The sequence below is a fragment of the Haliotis asinina genome, chromosome 16 (assembly GCF_037392515.1).
Source record: "Haliotis asinina isolate JCU_RB_2024 chromosome 16, JCU_Hal_asi_v2, whole genome shotgun sequence".
NCBI classification, from domain to species: domain Eukaryota; kingdom Metazoa; phylum Mollusca; class Gastropoda; order Lepetellida; family Haliotidae; genus Haliotis; species Haliotis asinina.
In genome coordinates, this window is record NC_090295.1 from 24,035,310 (window position 1) to 24,060,366 (window position 25,057).

The 25,057-nt window shown below is 38.6% G+C and overlaps 1 protein-coding gene across 2 annotated transcripts in view; it reads left to right on the forward strand.

Annotated features, from left to right (window-relative positions):
* Positions 1-21,711, forward strand: part of LOC137268017 (ski oncogene-like) — a 45,318-nt gene extending 23,607 nt beyond the window's left edge. Inside the window, exons 4-8 of one of the 2 annotated variants that reach the window (XR_010955018.1) lie at positions 745-959; positions 1,156-1,358; positions 2,035-2,208; positions 13,818-21,019; positions 21,086-21,711. Coding sequence is in view for 1 of the 2 variants with exons in the window: in XM_067802509.1 (XP_067658610.1) it covers positions 745-959; positions 1,156-1,358; positions 2,035-2,208; positions 13,818-14,129 (904 nt within the window). In the remaining variant the exon portion in view is untranslated. Of the gene's footprint in view, positions 1-744; positions 960-1,155; positions 1,359-2,034; positions 2,209-13,817 lie in introns of both variants that reach the window. The other variant, XM_067802509.1, reaches the window with a different exon arrangement.
* The last annotated feature ends 3,346 nt before the right edge of the window (positions 21,712-25,057 follow it).

Below are 25,057 nucleotides of genomic sequence, written 5' to 3' on the forward strand. Positions count from 1 at the left end.
TTAATTTTGTGCGTGTTGCTGGCACATTTTGGGCTTCATGTCAATCTGAAGCATGCAGTAAATGGATCCTGAAATCTGCTTGGCCAATTATTCGTGGTAGCAACCTTTTGCTAATGGCTTCTAGGCTGTTGCTTTCAAGAGGAGTCTATAACTGCAAAAAGGTTTCTCTAAAGTGGTTGTAATTCTGTAAACTAATATTATTATGGTTTTATTCAGCTCAATATTTAGCTTTATATTGAGAACTGTGGAATAGTTGTCAGATCTAGGTAGTTCTGTGGTCAGAAATTAGATGTGAGTGTCGGTGCCATACCACCTCTTAGGGGTTATCCCAAACGGTAACTAGTGATTCCTCCCAAGTTAGCTAACATGCCATGATGTTCATGTGGTACTTGTTAAAGGTGGCATCCAACCTAACCTCACTCACTCACACACAACACTGACAAACCCTTGGAGATCCGTGTTAGAACTTCATTAACTCATGCTTGTCCACTAGAGGTGACTAATGGGCTCGGGTGGTCAGGCTGGCTGACTTGTTCGACACATGTCATTGTATCCCATCGATACTTCAACTGTCAATTACTCGATTGCAGACTTGATTATGTACAGACTGCTGCCATAGAGCTGGAATATTGCTTAGTGCAGCGTAAAACTAAACTCCCCCACTCCCAACACTGACTTCCTTGGTCACAGCTATTGTCATTCAAAATGGCCTTTTTATGTAGATTTTCTGTTTAAATTCACCAGGTATGAGCGGCACTTCACACCAAATGTTGCTCTGGCTCCACCTCCTCAAGAGAAAGGAAAATCAGAAAACGGGGAAGTGTCTCCGACTCCCAAAATAATCGAAATTACGGACTCAACCCAGTTATCTCCGCCACGAAGCAGCAAGGAGTATCGAGAATACGACCTTCCCACCGACACAGACGATTCCTCCATAGGACAGTCTTCCCCTTCTGATGGTGAGTTCACTTAGAGTTAGCCCCCTTAACTTTCTGAACTTCCTTACATAGATTACTTGAGTATTATGTGATCTTCATCTGTAATTATAACACATCATGTACTGCATAATTTATTTCTGTACAACCTCTTGTGTTTTTGGGGTGAAATAGACTGAATGAAACTGAAAAATTGAAATAATCTTGTTCTGTTGTTCAGGAGAAGAGGCTCACACAGTTGATGGTGTGCGGGCCGAGAGTTCACTGGAGGCAGAAATGGTGATGATCCGACGGGCCCTAGATGGGAAAATACCCAACACGAAAGAAGCTAAAGATACCTTCATGCACGAGTTTTCCAAGCTGCGCACAAGACAAGAGGAGCTCCTCAACACATTAACAATAGCCAAAAACTCTCTCCAACAGGTACTTGTTACTGTTTGTCATTCATGTAAAGTCAAGATGTTAGAACTTGAAGGTTGTTATACAGTCATCAAAGTGTTTTATGCCTGTATGTACATCTTCAAGCTATACACAAGGGCTGTTGTGTGGTCATGTGGTTAAAGCGCTAGCTTCTCACATTGAAGGCCTGGTTCATTCCCCCACAGGTACAATGTGTGCAACTCATTAAAGATGCTTCTGTGTTTTCTAAATGTCCCAAACTGTTTGCCTGCCAAATTGATACTTTGGATTAATTTATAAAACATGTGACATGTGTCAGTCATTAATTTGCAGCATCAGTGAGCTTAATGCTGATGGTAATTCACTGTGTTCACATTCCACCAGCCAGAGAATCAGCAGGAGAGCAGAGATACTGGAAGCCGGTTAAAAGAGGGTTAATCACTGTACAAACAGACAATTGGGCGGTCCTTTTTGTGCTGAAATATGGAATAGACTGACAAGGATAGGAGGGCATGACAGTTATCATAAGTTAACTGTTTTCTGCCAGAACTAAATTCTGATGCTAGTTTTGAGAGCCTACCAGATTGGAGGACTGTCAGATTTGAGAGCTTCCATTGAGGCTCTACCATAATTTGTATGTTAACACCTGAAACTATTTCATGAATAGTGATTTGAAGCCAAGTTGCTTTTTTCTCTGTAGGAGGTGGCGGCAGTCAAAGGACGTATGCGAGACGGAGTCGAAAAGAGACGCAACCTGCAGAAGGAACTGGAACGGATACGAATTGAGTGCGAATGCCGTCTTCATGACCGAGAAGAAGAGAAAGAGAGGTTGCTTAAGGAGATCGATGTGTTGAAGTCCAGAGATGAATGTGAGGTAGGCGCTGGTGGTGTTCATGTTGTTGATACAGAAACTGATGGGGAACCCAGGGGATATTCTCTGTGAGAAATCAGCCATTTGTTTGAGATTTTCTGAACATGTGTTTCATAAGGGCACGACAGGAATTGTTGGGAACAAGGACTGTGGATGTTCAGTGTGTTCTAGGAGGAAATTCAGTTAGCTGTGGGAGGATGTTCAGTGTTGAGGGAGTGTTGGGTGGGTGGGTGGATGGTTGGTTTGGGTGGTTTGGGGTTTGTTCAGTGAGCAATGCTTGTATGTCGAGTGTGCTGTGGGTAGAGGAAGATGCATCTACAAGCACGTCGTCAAAAATTTGAGCTCCCAATATATGGCAGTACCTTCTGCAATACTGATACCATCACCACGATATATTGGGATACCAAAGTTTCACCTAAACATTGTTATAATGGATGGTGGTGTGGGTGGCCTTTCGGTAGAAGCCGTCATTCAGATCCGCTCATGGTTACAATGTATAAAGCTTATTTCTTGCATCCCCAGTCATATCACTGGAATAATGATAAAATGTCATAAAATCATATTCACTTCTTTCCACACCTGCTGATCAGGGTGGTCAGGCCTGCGGACCTGTATGGCACGTTGCTTCACAATCGCGATCAGTGCTTATGATGTTGATCACTGGTTTGTCTGGTGCAAACTTGATTATTTACATGTGACAGAATATTGTTAAAAGTAGCTTTGAACAACAATCAAACTTACAATATCGATAGAATTACTGTATATGGAGGTCAGATCTGCATTGGAGCAAGGCCACTTCTGATTGAATGATGGTATGAAATTTGTTGTTTACCTCATTGTTTCCAAGTATAACAATGGTACAGTTTACAGATATGTAGAGATCTGAACCTTTGTTGGTATTGTCATAGCGTGAGGTATGAGTTGTTAGATGCAAATCGTTAAGATTGCTGAAATTTACATAAACAACATTTTCTGTGCAGTCCTGGGAATTATATGAAAAAATGCATAGACAACAGAATTTATGTGAGTAGGTTAGGAAAATAAAGTCTGACACTGAAACTCTCAGCAGGCTGGGAGGGTAATCACATCCACATTGTCAGCAGGATAGGCAAATCGAGAGACTGCACTCCTGATGAAGTAAACATGTTGGACAACCCTCTGTTTGGGTTGAATTCTTGGCAAGTTTGGCTAAATGGCTGCTAGTGGCTCTGGCATAGCTCCACTAGAGGGAGCCACATGTTGGCATTAACTCCCCAACTGGGCCAACAGTGAGGAGCTGTAAGGAGCTTTGCATCAACTTTCAAGTTGTCAGCCGACCAAGGTCAGGCCACAGAGTTTCCATGTTTTCTGTGGATGTGGAGATTTAGAAACATCGAAAGCAGTTTTTGATGCTTATTGTGTGTAAAGAAACAAGGGTAGCTTCTGTTGTGGTGATTTTTTGTCTTAACAATGTGTGTACAGTCTGTATAGTGTTTAAATGGACATATTGTAGCAGGTTGACAGGCTTGTAGTAATGTCAGTAATAATGATACTAATAATCAAAATTTGAATATAAAGTAAAGATTTTGTAATGAATTTATGCTTGTCAGGTGATGTCCAGCGTTGGCACACACAGTATCTTGAGCTAATAGATGGCGTCACTTTTAGTTTGACTTGGGATCCAATCATCCTCTGACCCCGAATTAATGTAAGATGTAGAAAATGACAGTTACACGATTCTTTTGAATTGGCCCATATGTAACTTCTGACATAACCCAGTCAACGACACATAACCTTGACACACTATTAAGTTGTCAGCTGGAGGTAGATATTCCCTGATTTTATCTAAATCTGTAAAACAATACTAACAACTGTTCTAAAATAAGCACATGTAATGCAAGTCTGTGCACCAGAGAGTTTAGGCTCTAAATATGATTACAAGTGAGGTTATCGGCTCCCTGGGGAGTACACAACCCAAGCTGCAATTCTTGCATTGACGTTACCATCTTGACCTGGGGTTAGATTTTCAAAGCTAAAATTAACATTAACTTACGACCGTCTTAGTGCTAAGAGAGCCTTGAAAATCTAGGCCCTGGTGGGTTGCATCTTAATTTGAACTTAAATGTCGGTGAAGCAGTAGGCATGAGAAAAATGCTGAAATGTTGCTCACACAATAATCTGTACTGTTAGTGTGAGTCCTTCATGAATACTGCAAAGATCAGGTTATAATTAGTCTTCAGAAAAACATGCTTGCCTTCGAAGGCAGGTAACTAGTTGGTGTGGATTGGTGACTTGTAGATTACTGTTTGTGTAAAACTGTGAGGATTTGGTCCTCAATAACCCATGTGACTAACAGAATGTGGTGGTTCGATTCACCAACTTGGTTGATGAGTGTCTTCAGTGATATTGATACTTTTGACGTCAACCATGGGATTGTGTGGTTTAGACTGTAATTATATACTTACAACTGTTGTCACAGACAAGCACTTCAGCCTCTAAATATATATGGTTTTGATAGAAACAAACAATTCCTTATGACTTTGAAAATGAGGCCCAATATGAAAGGAGATTTAGACTTGCTTCATTTGGAGCTTTAGCGTTGTTGAGAAGCTAGGAGGTAGAGAAAATAATGCTGGTGCAGGGACTGTGAGGCAGTCTTTCATCATATTGCTGGAATATTGCTGAATGAGAGATTAAAATGCAACAACACACCACACCACACCACACCACACCACACCTGCACTTACTCATAATAGCTGTTCTATGTCATGATTCACTGTCAGTTTGTAGGAATGTTGTCTCAGAAACCAGTGAAGAATATACAAGGTGTGCAGCAGATTCTGTTCAGTTCCTGTTCAAGGGAGTCGGTACCATGTCCAAAATCTGGAACACAGTCTGTTCCCTGATGTTCCTCAGTGTCAAGTTTTGGACACAGGGAAGAATGGGAAGTGTCATCCACCAACAGGCCTTCCAGCTGCTTTGTGGCAGCCAGGGATTGTTTGCTGTACAGATAATCAGTACAAAGCTTTTATTAGTCCACCTTTATGTCCTACATTCACCACTTGGATGGTCATGTCTCTGCTATTAGGACAAACATTTTGGGACAGGTTTCGAGAGTCCTTGAACTGGAAAGTATGGTGTCTGGTCAGCAACAAACACAAGTTGATCACTATATCTGATGTTCTGTAGGTTTGCAGGACAAATAATTTAACCATTATGAGGGAAGTTGGAACACTTCTGCTTTCAATTTTTTTTTCTTATTTGCCATTATTTGGTCAAATGTTTTCCTTGATTTGGTGGTGTTAAATTGAATTAAATCCATGATTTAGAAAGGAAAGCGAAGAGGGACAGGACAGAACTTGGACAAAGGTGTCTGTTTAGACCACTTCGGAACCATTATTTTGTTTGTGGGGGTTTCTTTGAACTATTGGTTAAGATCAGTTGAGAATGGAGTCATCTGAGGCACAACACTTCTTATCTGTGTATGTGTCCAGGTTTCTCATCATGCTGAGGCTTCACCTTAATGCAGCATTTCTTCTCAACAGGGTGACTGCTACATCCAAACACTCTCTAGAAAGCGTATCTTATGCTTTAAAGGCTTCGAGAGATCTCAGTGGTAATGCTACCTTGTAAATATTCATCATTTCCAGAAATGCCTTGAATTTTGTGTTTATGATAAATTGCAAATCAAGGATAAATATTCTTTTAAAAATGTGGAGCTGCTTGCAGGCATTGCATGATCACATTTCTGGGTTCATGAATTGTGGAAAATTTGGGAATTTGTTGTATTAAATGTTACGAGAGGTATGCATTGTCACTTATTAAATGTTCAGTGAGGTGTGGATGGTCACATTAAGTGTAAAGTTAATTTAGAACTGCTGACTTTGTGCTTTGTCTGTCTGTCTGTTATTTATGTAATGAATAATGGTATTCTACTTGTCTTACAAACTCAAAAGCGATCAGTCCAAAAACCTTTGAATGTGAACTTTCCTTACTTCTTTCTGAATGAAACCCGTCACTTCAACCACTTTGTTGATATTCAGATAAGGAGAGGGTTTGACCTGGTCAGTTGTGGGTCAGCTCTCCTAATTGAAAAGTGATGTAACCCTCTTGTTAGGCCACAAACCTTTGGTCAGCATGTTTGTATGGCTCTCCAGTTATCAATTTGTCTATGAAACCAGGGAACAGTATAAGGGTACCACAGTTAGCTGACGTTCAGCAGATTTTTGAATTGCTTGGCAGAGTGGTTAATATAAGAATTACACTTATCAGAGGAACACACAAAGTCCTTGGTCCCAGCTACCAATTGTCAGATTTTCATTTTAGTGCAGTGGATTGCTGACTTTCGTGCTGGTGATTAGATGCTTACTACGTGTTTGGTAGACAAATGCTTACTCTCTCAATATCTATAATCATGATAGAAACAAAAAGTTCCTTCAGATTTGAACCCCCATGAGATGGAGAACAGGAGGAAATCTTCACTTGTTTCTTTTAGGGTTGCAGACTAAGGTCAAAGATGATAGGATTCACCCTCTGAATTTTATGAGATTACATACTTGACAAACAAAGTGTAATGTCATAAATGACATACATTACAAATGTCTGTTTAGACACTGGAAGAATGGTGTAGTTTCTACACTCTTGAACCCATTGTTTAGCCATCAACTGTTGAAAGTTTATGGCTCAAGTGTCCTCTGACTGCACAAATCTTAATTTTATAGGCCCGTTTTTATTAAAGTTTGTGAATGTGTGCATATAAATTCTGTGTTCCAAGATAATAACAGCACAATGGATGCAGGAGTTTATCAAGTATATTTTTATGTTTGTAGGCTTTGAAAGCAAAACAAACTGGTAATTGCAGGAATGCGTATTCCATTTGTCATCTGTAAAATATACAACTTTCAAATCTTACTCTTTATGTAAATGATGCATGAAGGTTCCCGGTAGAATAGGCCTTCAGTAACCCATTCTTGCCATAAAAGGTGACTATGCTTGTTGTAAGAGGTGACTAATGGGATCCCATGGTCAGGTTCGTTGACTTGGTTACAATTCATTGGTTCCCAATTGCTTAGATCGATGCTCATGATGTTGATCACTGGACTGTCTGGTCCAGACTCGAATATTTACAGACTGCCGCCGTATAGCTGATTGCAACGTAAAACTAAACTCACTCACTCTCTTTGTTTTATATTTTTAGACTATATCTGTAACGTTCCATCTTCCGTTCAATTGTTTACATGTTGATTAGTTGACTAGTTGGCATGTTGATTATTCCTGAAACTTGTACGAGTTGACCAGACTGAGATAACAATGACAATCCTGTTTTGAAAATGTGATGCACCTTCCATTCTGTCAATCAAGATAACGTCTGATGTCACTGATATGTGCTTAACCAGCATATTTATTCTAATATTTCATGAAAAAGAAATTTGGCATTAAGAGTACATTTGCCTCCAGTGCTTCATGTTGCTGGAAGCATTTTGTTAAATGTTTTGCTTAATGAACTGTTGAAGGATATGTAGTGAAAGTAATTTTGTAAGAAGATGCACATGTTCATTTTGAAATTTTAAAAATAATTGTTTAGTGTGGCTATTCAATCGGTTGACCTAATAATAAATGACATGAAACCATTCTAGTCTCTACTCACCGAGAACTGCTGCATTGTAAAGACTGTTTCCAAATGTTTTTTGGTTGTTTTCAGCTTGACATTTTGACTCGAGTTTTCCAGTGTCATTTTGGTGGAAGATTTTTAAAAAATCCCATCACTTTAAATTTGTATCCTCGTTTCATATTACCTTATCTCCAGCAAGTTTGTGACAGACGCTACCCACGAGGTACACTCATCAACTATAATGTACATTTATCACTGTCGATTCTGACATGAATATTTCTTTAGAGGTGGTATTCATCTGAACCTTGTGTTATAGTCGCAGATAGTGATTCTGTGACATTTTATTGTTGTGAGCTTGTATTTATATCTGTCTCGACCAAGGGTTAGGGAATGGAGACCACGAGAGACACGGTGTCTACTGTATCATGACACAGTGTCTACAGGGGTGACTGAGTTAGTTCACATGTGACTAGCGGGCTTTTTTTTTTTTCGCAGTGAGTGCTTGGAGTAAACAACCAGTTCGCCAGTACTTTAAGTCGGTTTGTTTTTGTGGGTTCATATTTTGAAGACACGACCCATTTGGTTTGTTTACTGTCTGGGTCAATATGTCAGGATGCAGGCGATTAAATAAGATTTAGGAGAAACTTTTTCTGAATTTGTGGTCGATTAATTATTTTAATCTTCAGTGACAAAAGTTGTATCAGAATTGAAAATTATTGTATTTCAGTTTTCGTTATATTATGTGAATTTTAATATATTTTTAGGTTTTAAATAATTGGAAAAAATATTTTTTTCTGTAATACTTATGTAAGAGTTTTGCTTAATTGTGTATTTGTACGGAACTGACAGTTAATACTTGCATGTGCATTGGAGACAGTTGGTGTATGTACATGCATTGCAGATAGTTGATACATGCATGTTGGTGCATTGCAGATTCAAATTCTCATTTGCAGGGATAAAGGGTTAGTTACTTAATGTGTAAATTGTTATGAAGTGTGAATTTCAAATTCTCTTTACACAGATTTCAAATCCTTTTGAAAGTTTGATTATTGTAGGCTGTAATACAGGAGGTAAATTTCACTGTCTTTTTTAATATTATCTTGACCTCAAGTTCCTGATTCAACCACTAACTATGCCTTCTCCCGAGATAATATTTCAAACATTGAAAGTAAATAAGTTTCATTTATGGAGTTCACAAAGTCGGGAGTTAAATCAAATTTCAAATCCAAGCATAGTAAATGAAAACTGAATTTAGTACAGTGAAAAAAAAAGGGCTGTATGTGACTGAGTATCCAAGGAGTATTCTGTATTGAGGTTGGCGATGAACAGGCTGTATTGAGGTCACAGCATCATCTGTGGGAGGGGACTTACGGGTGGCGGAGCCTACAGAATTGTACAATGGGAGGGGAGCTGCCACAGGTCAGCTGGTAAAGTCAACTAAGCACTCAAGCGTCACTGTGCTATCACCATGTGACCGCCTGTGTAGGCTGGGTGGCTGGTGCAGTGTTAGGGGAACTTGTATAATTATGTCTGTCGACTCACCTGATCTTGAGGTCAAGGTTGGAAAAATCAGGCTTGTTTTCCCTGGACAAATTGTTGTTTGGAAATGCTCCGGGTTGAATCCAGACATTTCATGTTGTTTAGATTGTTAGGTGTTTATTTCTTGGCATAGCTATTTTCTTGATGTGGGAAGTGATCCTTTCTGGCACAAAACATTTAGTTTTGAAATATGAAAGTATCCACATTATAGGTTTGGAAGCATTTTGATATGCTCTATGTAGTTAGTGAAATAACAGATATTTAAGTCCTGGGTATGAAAACCCAAAGCTGATATGTTTTTGTAAAATAGAATGCTTTCATGTTTTACATGATAAAAAAGGTAGGCACATCTGTGATAAGGTAGCAGTGAGAGGCGTTGAAGCTGGACTAAGAAATGTTGCAGTAATCTCTCTTCTTTCAAAATAAATCCCTCCAATTTCTTCATATTTCATTCCCCATACTTTCTTGCACTGATTGGATAACATTTCCCATAAGCAGACCTGCAGAGGCGACTATCACTTCACTTCTGTCTAAGAGCTCGACATTTCTAATTGATGGTTGCCATGGCAACGGGGTATTTTTTTTGTGATCTTACAGAAGCATTGTTGAGGCATGCACAGCCTTCACAAGCATGATGAAGACTCACTGTGAGACAAATCTTCTTTGGGGACTTGAGATATTGGCTGTGAGAAACTGTGAACATTTAAAGGTCGAGTAAGATTCAGCTTTTTTTCCGTCAACAAAATGCCACGAGATTTTCCTCCATGAAATTAAATTAAAACAAAAGTTAGTTTAGTTACAGTGCCATGTTTGCAGGCAGGTATTTGGGGAAAATTGAATTAAATCCCCAAACTAAAGCAGGATGAAACTAACTTAAACCAGACCTTCCCCCTCTTCTCCCCCCCCACCCCCCACCCATCTCATTTTGTGTCTTATTTATTTGCTTTTTATTGGTTTTTTACTCAGCATAAATCAAAAGCATATACATGAGGTTCTGTGGCTCCGTCTGTCCCACTGGGAAAGTAGAAATGCCAAAGTGAGATCCTTATCAGGAGTCTGGAAGCTAGTGGGAGCTCTGTACAACATAGACAGGTGGACATGGTTGAAAATACACACCAAGCAATTTTAGGAATGTTTTGTACATTTTCGTTGTAAAATGGTTATGAGTTAGCATGGACTTATGGTTTTGTAGTACATATTTTTTTGTTTTTGAATCTGAAACAAGGTAAACATGATTAGATTAGAGGGTTTTTAAAGTGTCTTTATTTTAGGTTTGTTTGTTTGATATGTCAATATGAACTAGCTTTACTGACTTAAGTTGCTGATTGTGCAGATGCAGATAGGCTTTGCTTGTGGATGTTTGCTAAATTGGACAATTTCAAGTTAGGAAGGGTACATGGGTATGCAAAGGCATTAAGGAAACACATTTACTTGTTGAGTACGTCTTTTCTACCAGCAAGTGGAGCCCCAGGTGAAAAATCACCAAAAAGTGACAACAAAATACTGATCGTTTTTAAAACATCTTTTTTATTCGGGTGTCCAAAATTCTGAAGCAGATCATCCGAGTTGGTCTGTTGATTTCATGTGACTGTGCAAAATTTGATTTGTTGCAGTTATTAGATTTTGTTTTAGCATGAAATTCATTGGTCTGAAATGAAATGAGACTTTAGTGTGCACTGATGCTGTTTTGACTGATGGAACCTGTAGTGGTGTAAATGATGGAGTATTCAACAGCTGTTGTATGAGACTCAGAGCTTGCTGCATTAGGATAACTGTTTATCATATATTCAGCAGGATATATATATGTAGTTTCAGTATTACATTCTAGGGACAGAGTTCACCAAGTTCAACTGTTTCATTTTAAATACTGGTTAATAATGCATAGGGCATTCTTAGTGTGTATTATTCAGTAGTAACTGATAGCATGTAAGAAGGCAAGGACTGAAGAGGTCTGAATGCTCAACCTGGGCAGTGAAACTTATCTGTGACCTGAGCGCTAATCTTGGATCAACAAGGGGCAATGATAACCTTTTTCTCGTGTCCAAAGAGACACAATGACATTTTGTTCAAATGATGCTATGTTTTGTTCTTGTCTTGAAGAGATAATGAAGCTATGACCTATTCTGTTATATGTTGTTTGATGTGCAGGAATGCCAGCAGAGACTGAGATATATTGCACCATATGTTTATTGTGTTTAAAAGGATCAGGGATGTGTATTATTGACACCATTAGTTCAAATAATTCACAGCTTTTTTCATGCTGGTTATTGAAAGCCCTGTTTTAACAATAAGCTCTGGGCAGAGCCCCATGAAGGTCCCAAGGTAGAATAGGCCTTCAACAACTCATGCTTGCCATAAAAGGCGACTATGCTTGTCGTAAGAGGCGACGAAGGGGATTGAGTGGTCAGGCTCACTGAGTTGGTTGACAAATGTCATCGGTTCCCAATTGCTTAGATCGATGCTCATGTTGTTGATCACTGGATTGTCTGGTCCAGACTCAATTATTTACAGACCACCGCCATATAACTGGAATATTGCTGAGTGCAGCATAAAAGTAAACTCACTCTGGGCAGAGCATCTTCCTTCATACCCACTTTTACTCACTGATGCCAACTGACATTAATATCAGCATGATGAACATGGTGACATCAAGCTTGTGGTCCCTAAACCAATGGTTATTCTCTAAATATGTATAACATGGATAGTACCAATTAAACCCATTGAATTGGAAAGGATCCCCAACCATTATAGACAAACACTTAGCCTCGGAATGTATATAATTTTTATAGAAACAAACATTTCCGTATAATATCGAAAAGGAGTGCTATACAGAATGGAAACTCAGAACCTAGAAATCTAGACTTGCTTCATTTAGAGCTTAAGCATTGCAAGGAGGGCTAGGTGGTAGGGAAAATAATGTGGTTCAGAGACTGTGAGACATACTGTAGCACCATTGGTTGTTGTTCCTGGGGCTACCACCAGGCTAGACTGCGCTTAATCTCTGAATATACATAATTTTGATGGTAACAAACACATTTATATTGAAAGGATCCCAAGTGAGATAATAAATTCAGAACTTGAGGAATTCTAGACTTGCTTCATTTAGGGTTCAGCTATTGCAGGGAGGCCAAGACAGTAGGGAATGTAAAGTTATTGAGGAACTGTGAGACAGTTGCTAGGCATATTAATATGTTATGGAACAGAATGCCAGGACTGGAACACAATCCACCTGATTTTCACTTTTTTTCTGAGAGTAGCTGAATGTGTGTGATGTTCTGTTCAAACGTGATCAAATCAGATTTGAAACCAATGAAACTTCACTGTGTGAATTTGTTTATTTTATTTCGGATTTTAAAAATCAAATGCTTTGTACTCAATTTTCTTATATTTATTTTGATCAAAAAGCCATTCCCTTGTCTGGTTGACATGGTAACGTGATATCCTCCATTGTTTGATCTCAAAGACAATGGATGAGATGACGGTACTCCAAAGTGATGACATTTCTTATCACAGATGCCCTGAGTGTAGTGTTAGAATGAATATTGCACTTTTCATTTTGAAGATGTCATTTAGCATTTCATTTCCAGATTTGTTTAGAGCATCAATTCTTCCATGGGAGCAGAAATTCATAAAGTAAATTAAGACAATGGATGAGATTTCTCCATTGCCTAGTCTTTTTCATGTGTTAAATGTGCGCTTTTATCATGAAATCCAGTGAGTGTATCTTCCACAGGCGTACAGATAAACTGCTTAATATGCTAATATTTAAGTGAAAATTCAGTTCTTATTATGTCTATTGCATACAAGTATTTTTGAATTTTTGTATTTGCTCAATAAATTTCATCTTATATGCCTATTCACACAAATGCCATATGTTAGTTTGCGTACCAGTGGTTAAGATAAAACAACTGATGTATATTTACAGGTTCTATTTTAGCACTTGAACTTTGTGACATCATGTCTTTCTTACCGTTTCACATATTACACATCACATATAAATAACAAACACATATAAATAACAAGCAACATTAAAACTTGATTACATTTTTACAGTTAATGGAAAATGGTAAATACCCATTTGAGTGTCAGTGAGGTGGGTACAGTTTGTGAGGTAACTAGAAGGAAAATTAGGATACCCAGGTGAGATGAACTCAGTGATCCAAAAAGTTTGAACTCATAGACCTGCAGAGTTATCTGCAGCTCTACTTCCACTCAGTGAACCAATAATGATGGTTCACTGTGGGTTTTGAGTCTTCCAAAGCACCATGATGCCAGGTGATGATAAATCAATCTATGGTCCAAGGGAAATAACTCTGCTTTGCAGTTGGACAGCCTATGTCATGTTTGCATACATAGTGCATTGAATATAGTTTGAGTAGGAGCCAAAGGGATTAATTATTTACGTTTGTGGTTGTTTGACCTTGCTGGCAGACAATATTTTTGTTGTCTGTGGATGTAAACATTTGATCTTTTATATTTTCAGGTTCATGAGAAATTTATTCAGCTAAACCGTGACTTGGCAAATCGCCTGAAGCACTTCGAGAGTGCTTACCATGATGCAGAACGGGAGAACGCAGTTTTCCGAGAAGAACTCAAACGAAAAGGCATCAACATCTCGGAACTGCTCCAGAGCAAACAAAAATACACGCTGTGCAACGGAACCACCGGAAAATCTGCACCAAGAATAGTGTCCCCAGAAAAACTTCCAGAAGGAATTGCAAAACAGGACTTTGTGTCATTCCGACACCCTAAATGTCTCCCTCCCAAAAAGGAGAGGGAACACGTTATTGATTGACTAGAAGAGAGGTCAGGGCAGAGACGCTGTGTGCTTGCGTAAAGCATACGATTCAGTGCCCCATGTACGTTTGAATCTTGTGACTGTTTATGCGGCGACGATTCAGCACTGCACGGTGTAAATGTTGTCCATATTTGAAGGCTGTGATTGTTATTGTGGAGCCTTTCATCCCTTTGAACCAACTTGGTCTGTGCCCCAAGCCAGGACTCTACCATTATGGTACAGAGGGATGATGGGATGTGCTGAACTATATGCTGAGTTGTTAGGGTCAATGGCCCACCTATTGTTGTCATTGTGGCGTGTTTGGTATTTATACAGTTTGTGTCATATTAACATGCCTCTCGCATGTTAACAATGCGCTGGATGGTGTAGGTTTAAAAAAATGGCAAACCTTTTGTAATTTTATGGACTTAGTTTTATTTTACGGGTCGCACTTTATTACTCTTTTTTTTTTCATTTTAACCGTGTCTATTTATGGTGCTACAGCCTGATTGTAATGTTTTGATCAAAACTTGTGGTCTTAGCTTAGCTAGGTTCACCCTTCTTGTTGATATTAAACTAGCAAGCTGCACTTGACTACACGTCGGAGCAATGGACCAGAGGAAGGTTGTCATCCAGGCTGCACTGCTGACCACGTCTCCAGGGTTGCCGTGTCAACCAAGTCATGGCGATGTCACCCAAAAATGTCTCGTGTGCATGTTAAGAAAAGTATCGTTTGTCCACGTCACTGTTTGGGCGTGGATTGTCTTCCCACTTTTGTTACATAGAGTATGTATGTTTGAGCTCTGGTGTTTTGCAAAGGCAACAATAGTGCTATTTTATATCTGTTCTGTCTTCTGTGGTTACCGTGGAAATAGTCTTGTTCTAGTTTGTGCTAGGAGTCTTCTCACTTCAATACAGCACAGCCTAAACCTGATAGGAAGAAGTACAAAATCTACTGTAGAAAAATGCTCATTAATGAATGAAGGTAGTATGTTTGTTGAAGGTGAGGATGTTACTAGTATCAGAGGGACAGTGTTGAAACTGTATGAAACAGTGTATCAGTTGGACAGTGTTGCAGCTGTATGAAACAGTGTATCAGTTGGACAGTGTTGCAGCTGTATGAAATGGGAAAGCAGCTACATCAAACATTGTTGCACTTGTTGCTGAAGGTGTACCTGGGTACATTTGAACCAGACAATACTGGAACTTCTGACAGTTGTATTTACAATGCTGCTGTGAGATGTTTAAAGTTTGTCCAGGATGTCATGTTTTCTAGGTGTCTGTGGTGAGCATATTGACGAGGGCATGTGCTGTGTTGAAGTAAGATCGTCAGTAGGAGTTCTTTGTCCAATATCTCTCTGTGGGATGTCATGACGATGTGTTTTAAATTGTGTAATTAGTCAAAAGGCGAGATATTAACCTTGATCAAATTTCAAGATGGCAGCCAGTCACTATCTGACAACAGTGACCCTCTATCACTCGACATAATATTTGTATGCCACATTTACTGTTAAATCAGGATAAATAAGCAGAACCAGTTAATCTCTGGGAAGGACTTTAATCACAATCTTTAGACTAAATATAGGTAGGAATATGTTATTACTTGTCAAATTACCAGCCATTTTGGGACCATAAAGGGGAGATAACTTGAAAAAGTCTAAATCTTGAACAGGTTGACAGATGTCTTCAACAAGTGGTTTTTAGTTTGCTACAGAAAATTCTATGATCTCAGAAGAAATTATTACCCAGATGTCATGCAGTCATTAAGTGCATGTATTTAATCTTTATAATCTTCAGTGATGGCAGCAGAACTTTCATCGACAACTGATTTTTAAATCTCTCCATGAACATAACCACATGCAACTCATTTTCTAATATTGTGAATAGAAGTTTTCTTCAGAAACAAAACATTTTGCATGAGAACAGTGATTGCCAAATTGCTGTCAATTTGTGGTGGGTCATCTAGCAATTGACGGTGTTGATTGCCGAGTACAAGTAATTAATGACTACTGTGACATAGTTGTCCACTTTACATGTAAATACCATAGTTGAAATGGTGGCTATGTTTAGAAGTGTTCGAGGCTTTTTGTCTGTGTTCTTCAATCCGCGTTCTGTAATTGTTCAGGATTTGGGGCGTCAATCACCGCACCAACTGGGGCTGTCATTGAAAAAAATAGGCATTTTTCATATTAATTTTTAATGTCATATGACTTATGTACAATTCGTCCTTGACTACACTTTGTTACAAAGTCAGATAATTTAGTTTTAACTGCATACTATTCTTTGAACTTATATAGTCTAGTTAAAGCTGTTGCTTTTTCAGTGAGAGCCCTTGTTGAAGATCACTCAAGTTCAACTTCATAGCACCAGGGTTTAGAACTGGTTTTTGGTTAAATGATGACACACATGAACCACATTTTATTTCAAAATTTCAAAGTTTTATACGAATCAAGCAGAAAATCAGTTTCACACCCAAATGCCAAGCATTATTTTATCATGGCAAAGGTTGACTCTACGTTATTTTTTTGTTTTCTCATGAGTGCGTTACCATAATTGGCAAAGGAGGCAGAGTGTGCAATTTCTTTCCCTTTGTGATAAAAGTGAAACCGTTTTACCTCAATCTACAAATGGTGGCAGTATTATCTTGCATGGCTAGCTAATATGCCCAAAGACAAAAAGAGGAAATTATTTTTTATTAACATCCATCATTAAGGATTAAATAGTTTATTATGCTTGTTGAAAATTTCAAGTTCTGCTAATTAGGTAGGCTAAGAGTTATATATTTCATTGGATGATTGCAGTGTCTCCAACAAACTTGACCAAAGAAATGCTATGTTTGTGCTGCCTATTGTCTGTTGAAGTTGTAAGGGAAATGGTTCTGTAGATTATATACAGATTGTATGGTTAGTGGGAGTTTGAAGACTTCACAGATGTATAATGTTGTTCTTCTTTCCCAGAATGGTATACTTTGCCGAGTCTGTATCCCCTTGCCATATTCTTATGTTCAAACAATTGACATATTTAAGCTGTGAACACGTTTCAATGTTTCAAAACATAAATGAATTTTAGATTAATGATCCATTTTACAGACTTCAGGTATTTGTCATATTGTCGTTCTTCAGTTTTAATTGTTTATTTTTTTAGAAACAACGAAAGTGAATAAAATTGAGAAATGAGTTCCTTTCCTGCAATTTGAACTCTTCCATTAACAATATAGGGCATTGAGGAACTGATCATTTTATCATCCCAGGGGAAGACTTTCTCAGTGGCTGAAAAATATTTGTTCATTGAAAGAAAATAGTACAATACAATGTAGCCCCAAGAAGGAAGGAAGGAATTGTGGGTGTTTTGGAAGTGAAATCATATCTGCTGGTGGAGCACCACCCCCAGGATTCATACAATGGTCTGTTACTAAACTCTCAGCACATGACATTCATCCATATGTCGAGGATAGTGCAAAAAGCAACCAACTTTTTTTAAAGCATATTTATGAAAGGATAAAACATATTTATGAAAGGAAACCACCAAGATTATGTAAGTTAACAGGGAGATGATCTGTTGTAGGAAATTTCAAAAGGAGCCAGTGACAGATTTTGGATTCTTGTATGGAAGAAACTTTTGTTTCTGCACTGAGAAATGTAAATGGGAAAATGATTAATGCTTTTGTACTATCCACATGAATTATATTACCACGACTGCTTCACGGGTACTCATTCATTGTTCATAGTTTTGATAATTGGCGACAAAAAACATTTTAAACTTCATTGCCATAAAGATTGCCAGTGTGCATTTTAAGATTACATGTTTTAGACGATTGGTTGCCATTGGTCAGTCCGCATATTTACTTTGTCCTTTAAACAGTGGTGTTTTCCATGTGTTGAATTGTTTCAAATAACCAACCTGAAATCGTAACCACCTCATCGTTCACTTCCAATATATAGCACACAGTTAATGTTCAACCCTCACAAGTCATTGTAAGCTGGAGTGACCAGAATTTCATGTCCATCAGCCGTGTAATTGTCTCGTGTAATTGTTCCAATAATGGACAAGCTGTACTTTCCTTCATCGCACAATAATTGTTCTAGGTTGTGTGCATTTATTGTCGAAGATCATCCTTGTTGTAAATGTTATCCTTGGAGGAAGATAATGCTTTCTAAATAACACCAATCCCACTAACTTAGTTACAAAATGTTAAGTTCTGACCAACTGTGGCAATTTCACTTCATAAAAAACATTAATTGTTCTTGTACTTGGAGAAGGTGTGATGTAACTAGACTGAAACTAATGAATATTCATGTCTTTTTTTGTATGAATATGTATAGCATGCCCATTAGCTGAGTTGAGATCAACGTGAATAATTCATGAGTTCGTAAAATAATCTTTACCTACCTTCAGAAGGCAAGGAACTTCCTGTATGTAAACTGCCCCAAGTGTAAATATTTTGAGAAAATATATCTATGGGGTGACTTGGGCAAATTTGGGACCCACCGAAATAGATGTTTTAGATATATATTATGGCAAAACGCTGACAATTGTATCAAAACATGCTATGCAGGCTGTAAATAAGTAAAGCATGCACTTTGCTTATAAAGTTACATGTGTACAGTGCAAATGTGTAGGATTGCTGAATCATGTACATGTTGAGTAACTTGTGATTACTGTACAGTGGCTAGTCACTGGTGATCAGGTGCTTGTGAACAGTGTACATGTGAAATTGCTTGTGAACAGTCACTTGTGGAACTGTACTCTAGGATTCTAATTGTGAACGGTGCACATGTCAACTGGTGGTTGTGAAACTGTACACACATACTTGTTTATGTTGCACATGTAGTCTCTTGACAAGTGTAAACTTACAACTGTACACATAATTGTGTACCTTGTACATGTATACAGTCTGTCAACAAGTGTACAGGTGCAACTGTGAAACTGTACTCACACCTCTGTACCTTGTACATGTGTACAGCCTCAGAGAGTAAGGCTTTGAAACTGTACACACATACTTGTGTACCTTGTGCATGTGTACAGTCTCTTGACAAGTGTACAGATAGCAAACCCTGTGACCCGTGTACAGTACTGGACAGACACAGGAAAGCTGTGCATTATTAGTGTGAAAAGTGTGCCATATGTTTCTTCAACTGCAGTCAGTGTCCACCCATCATGCCCTGCAGCTATCTGAACACCACAGTCTGTCAAGTATCTTGTCCTTTCTTGTACATTTCAAGGCCGTTGTTATCATGTTCACGGATGTATGCTGTGAGGTATAATAGTGTAGTGTATGGGTTACTAAAAGAAAACAGTTGTCGTTAATGTCAAACAGTCTTCTGTTCTTCTGGAACACTGAATGTCAAGAACGACAGTGGCTGTTTCTTGTTTCTTTGAGCTATGAAGGGAGTGATCACATCTTATGAACAGATAAGCACATGAGACACATGTTCACTGTTCAGAGGCAGAGCCAACAGCACTAGAACGAACATTCTTGTGTGTGGAATTTCAGTGTAAGCACTTTATTGTCAAGTGTCTTCAATCTTGAACACAAAAGAACTGACCTTGAATCGTTGAATATCGTTTATGGTAATCGGATGGAAATCCAATGCCTAGATGATACTGTGTTCATAGATTGATAAACAGCTGACTGTCTTTCTGTCTGTCTGTCCTTAAACTGTATCTAATTTGGTTTTGTTGAACATTTTCTTAAATGTGAATGTTAAGAACATTAGTAATCATCGGATGTTCATTTCCTCCTAGCTTATGCAGGGAGAAAGAAGACATTAACATCAGTTGCATGTCTTTAGAAACTTAAATCTATTTATTTTTTCAAAATTAAGTGAACTGTTTTGTGCCACATGAATATTTGTGAACTTTGTTTGATATTGTTAATCTTGTGACGAGTATCGTATTGTTTCTTTGTAATGAGCCGGAAGAGGAATTACAGTAATGTACGTATTGGTATGCTTTAAAAGCAAAAAAACATGCTCTGTGGAGCAATTTTCGGAGAAAGAACACTTCAATCTTAGGATCATTTTGGCTCGGAGAGTCCAAAACAATGTAGTTATGCAACATTTTACTATTTTGTTTCTTGAAACTGGGGACAAAGAGTGATGTCTCAAATATCTTACACAAAACATTATCCATCTGTCTCATGGTGTTGTTGTAGCAAGTTTCTTCATGCAATTTCAAATTTTGTCAATCAAAACCCCAAACATCAAACTTTTTTGCTGAAATTTTTTCAAGCTATTTTGTGTCGCTGGTATGATTTGAAGCTGTCATTACAACTGTTGAGAATACACATGTCATTGACAAATACCAACGACCATTGCTGTAGAACTGGTTGCTTGTACTTGAAAATTTAAATTGTAAATCATGAATCAATCTCTTCGTGGAAATTTTGTGAGATGGTTATCGTACTGCAAGTGTGACATGGAATCGGTAACTGTTAGATGGGGCCAGGTCTCCAACACTGGGATATATGTACATACGAGTCCTTGAACAACAGCCGTTTGCAGAAGCTTGTTAATATCATGACATCACGTGAGTGGATCTACAGATGGAGAGCCATATGATGGCCATCCTGTTTGAAACAATGGCTTAAGGATACGTGCAAAACTAGGATTTTGCTCATCTGAGGTATCATCTCAAAAACAACCTGAATCGGAAATGAGTCAAAATGGGGTACTTTACTTTCACAACTGAAATTTGTGGGGTTTGTAGTTTTTGAGATGATCCCGTGTATTAAGAAGTTATAGATTAGAATGCTGAAAGACTACATTTTGTTTACAACCTGTGATTTGTCTTCTGGAGAATATAATATAAACCCTGCAATTCTTTCCCTGCTGAGCTTAGCTTGAGTTTTGTTTCCTGGCTGCTTGATGCTTTCAAACACAAGTTTAAGTTACATGGAATAATTTTTTGTCAGGCCATTATTTTGAGAATTCCATTAATTTGAGAATTTTTGGCAATAACTTATTTCCAAAGAGTGACAGTATATCTGAAAGCAGTTTGGATAAACATTGATGCAGCCATATTTACAGTGCCATACTAGGGAATGCTATTTATGGGTCGATTTATGCAGACATGTAAAATCTAGTTGCCTTTAAGGTGCTTTTCAGCTAGCCTTACAAGAGAGCTTTCAAAAAGTCAAAGGTTAGCTTTCAAGAATATTAACGGAGACTCAGTTTCATGCATGTTTGCTCAAGAATGCAATTTTCAAATGCTTGCTGTTGTTTCTTACCATTTATCCAAACAAATGTACATTTAGGAGATGGAAAAACAAAATTTCTGTGATAAGTTTTCCACTGTTACTTCAGCCAACTACAACATTTTCTAGGCGTGTTTTGTTTTACTCTGACTTTTGTTCTGATCCTGAAAGGTGGAGTCACTGTACGATACTTGGTGATGCAGAATACAGAGGGATGGTTTATGACAATGTTGGGGAGATATAGCTGTGTATTGCCAACCTTCCATATGTAGGCCTGTCTTGTGAGATATGCTTGTGAGAAGCACTGTTACTTCAAGTAGGATTACTCTCAAAACTGTTTCAGATTCTACTTGTTCCTTTGTGTCTGTACTTGCTTAAAGATTAAATAAGTGCTATATGACAAAATGTGTTGTTTCTTTGTTGGCTGCAACATTACCTCCACAGTGCACAGGATAAAGACAAGTCAGCCATGGCACAATACATTTTTTATATCAAAATATGAAAAAAAAAAAATACATATACACACACTACAAAATTGCCTTGACACAAGGGAGACAACCTCTGCACACAAACATGTCATTTCACAATAATTGATGCACACAAAACAGTTGCAACTGTGACAAATGATTTCATTATGTTTAGAGCTGAAAGTCAATCTCAAATGGCCACAAGATTGAAAGTACCTCAGACATGCTTCAACTGTTGAAACTTGCACACCCAGGAACCAAACAGTTATTGACCCAGTTGACTGTGGCCAGCTCTTTAGTCTGATCCTGTTCAGTACGACAAGTTGCTGTAGAAGCTGTTTACTCTCTTTATTTCCTCAAGATCGAGTGATGAATGTCCAGCTGGCATCTTCAAGGCCTGACACACACATATCAGTAATCTTGGTCATACGTGTCTGTGTCACTTTCACTGTCCGACCTGTCAGTTATGCTCACATCAGCATTATCTACATCTGAATCATCAAGGAGGGTCACCAGTTCTCAGTGATACGGATCAACACCAAACTAAACAGATTGGAAGGATTAATCAGCTAACTTCCTGCCATGTATACCCATCCACAAACTAAAAAGTCTACATGACCTTCCAATTGATAGTTGCCATCTAGGAACTACTTGCACAAAGCCATTGTAGTGCTACAATGATCGTAATTCCCATGGTCTTTCACACTGAATTAAGACAGTCTAAGTGCTATGGTTGCTTAGAAGGCACAGGCACCAATGAGTCCACATACATATCTTTGGATACTTTTGTCCATAGTACCATGGGCTCAAACAAGAAGTGTCTGATGACAGAGACAGTTCCAGTTGGGAATTGAGAATAAGTATCCCACAACAGATCACTAAGAAGATAACGTGGTCAGACTTGATTACATTGTTGATGGATGCCCTTGCATTCCATTTGTGCAGGCGGTGCTCATCACAGCAACCACTGGATTGTCCAGACACCTGGAATATTGCAGAGAACAGCTTTGAACAGCCAAAAGAGAATTGTAGCTAACATCAGACCACTGGCTTACCCTTGATCAAGAGGGAAATCACACGGTATGTGAACGGCTGTGCCTCCTGTCAAGGCTTACATCAGACCACTGGCTTACCCTAGATCAAGAGGGAAATCACATTAACGCAAGCTCACTATTTCAAAAGCGCAGGGAATTTAGAAGCTTGCGTTATTGTTCACGCAATGCTACTGGGTCCTTAGTTCAGATAACCTAAACTTTGCTGTTGCTAAAACTTAGTTTCATATCAGCTAGTTAACTGCATAGCGTCGAATAAATGCAGGACCTACATTACCTTGTTTTTGTCATTATTAAACTATGATGGTTGCTGTCTGGATGAAAGTTCCAGACTGAAGTTGCCTCTCCAAAACATGTCCACATGTCCTTCTCATGACACCAGGGTGACATGATGACTTATAAAATATTCACGTCAAGACAAACACTGACAGGAGCAGTATCTATTGATGTCATGATTCATATCACAGATCACCTGTGTAACCGCATGCAACCAAATGCATTATGAGAGTAGTAGCCACCAAAACTATAGCTTACTGGTGTCAGGTTCCTCACCATGCACAACACTGGCTACCAGCAGACCATGACAAATTCAACAATGACTTTGATGTACTTCTCCAAGAGTATGGATAATCATCTCAGGTACAAACATAATATTCCTTGGCTGAGTTTCAAAGAGCAAATCAGCAATCAAAACAAACTTCAAACTAAACTTAATGAACTGAAAGATGATGACAGGCTGTCTGTGAACTATTTGAAGAGCCTGTGAGTTAGTGGAAACGTTTGAAGAAACAAACACCCTTGACTCATGACATTCTGCACGCCGAACTCCACTCAGGCTGGTAAAGCCTTCCAACTAACTGCATGTCTGCATCAGGTAAAATCAACGGTTTTGTACCTGTCAACACACATGTGAGGAGGACCTGCCCGAGATCTGCTGATTCGTTTTTGGAGCTCATCATCTAAAACCTTGTGGTTAGCAATTGGTCAGCAGCATGCTGGGAGGTAGAATCCCCTCAAAGAAGGGTTTTGCTGCTTCATCAGATTTAACCTTGGAAAGGAAGACGGATAGAGGAAGTAGCAGCTACAAGACAAGGCGGTTCATCAACGCAATTAGGCCTGGATGGTGAAGAGTCCAAACTTCCACCTGAACATCTATATATAAATATATCAGAAAGGTAGTGTCTACCATTGCATGTGATTCAGTCATCCGAAACCATACCACAGACACAATCACACAAGGCGATTGGTAGCTCTGTGTTCAAAGGGATGCCTTGTCAAGCCGAACGCTTTGATTCCCTACAATGTGTGAAATCCATTCCATTTGTTCCCTGTTATGATATTGCTGGAATAACGCTGAGGGCAGAATAAAACCAAAATCGCTCTCAGTCAGAAGAAATCGTTTCTGGATTTACCAAGTTTGAATGCACTTTATTCCAGATCTAAGACATCCAATATAAATGACATTCAATTTAGTGTAGTTCTACCATAAACACTCCATCACTTATAATTCAAGAAGTGAGCCATTTCAGGAGAAAATACTGGTGGGAAAGATCCATCAAACAAATGCTGCATCAAGTGTTAGGAGAAATCCTCTCACAATCCTCAAACATCTGTTCACTATGTACCAGGACATGGCCAGAAGTCTGTAAATGCAACCTACCAAATTTGTGATCAAATGTCAAGCTGCATCACTGAGAAATGATGATTATCCCTGAAGATTCAGACATAGATAAAGTGATGTAAGGATTAGAGACAGTTCTTACCAGTTTCTGTTACACTTCCACTGTGTGGAGATTAATGTCATATGCTTGCCCTTCCTTGACAATGTCTGTCTGACTGGCACCACTCCGCATCTTGAGGAAACATAGACAGGAAATAACTTAAACAACAACTTATGAGATACCAAACAACATCAGCCTTCAAAGCAGGCTACAATCAAGTGGATGAGGAACTGCTTGATTTCTGCTTTCTAGATATGCAAATTTGGACAGTGGAAATACATCTGAAGTACTTACAATCAGGAGGCCATTTTGATTCACAAATTGAAACTCAAAACATAATAATATTCATTGTCACAGTTACATGAATCTATAATCACATGCAGGGATAAACCTATGATGATTTTTGGTGGGCCAGTGCCTTACTTGGTTAAATTTGGTTGGGCTCCAATGCTCGAAACAGAGCTCCAGATAAGATTTAGCTCATGTGGGTATTGTACCACTGTATTTTTTG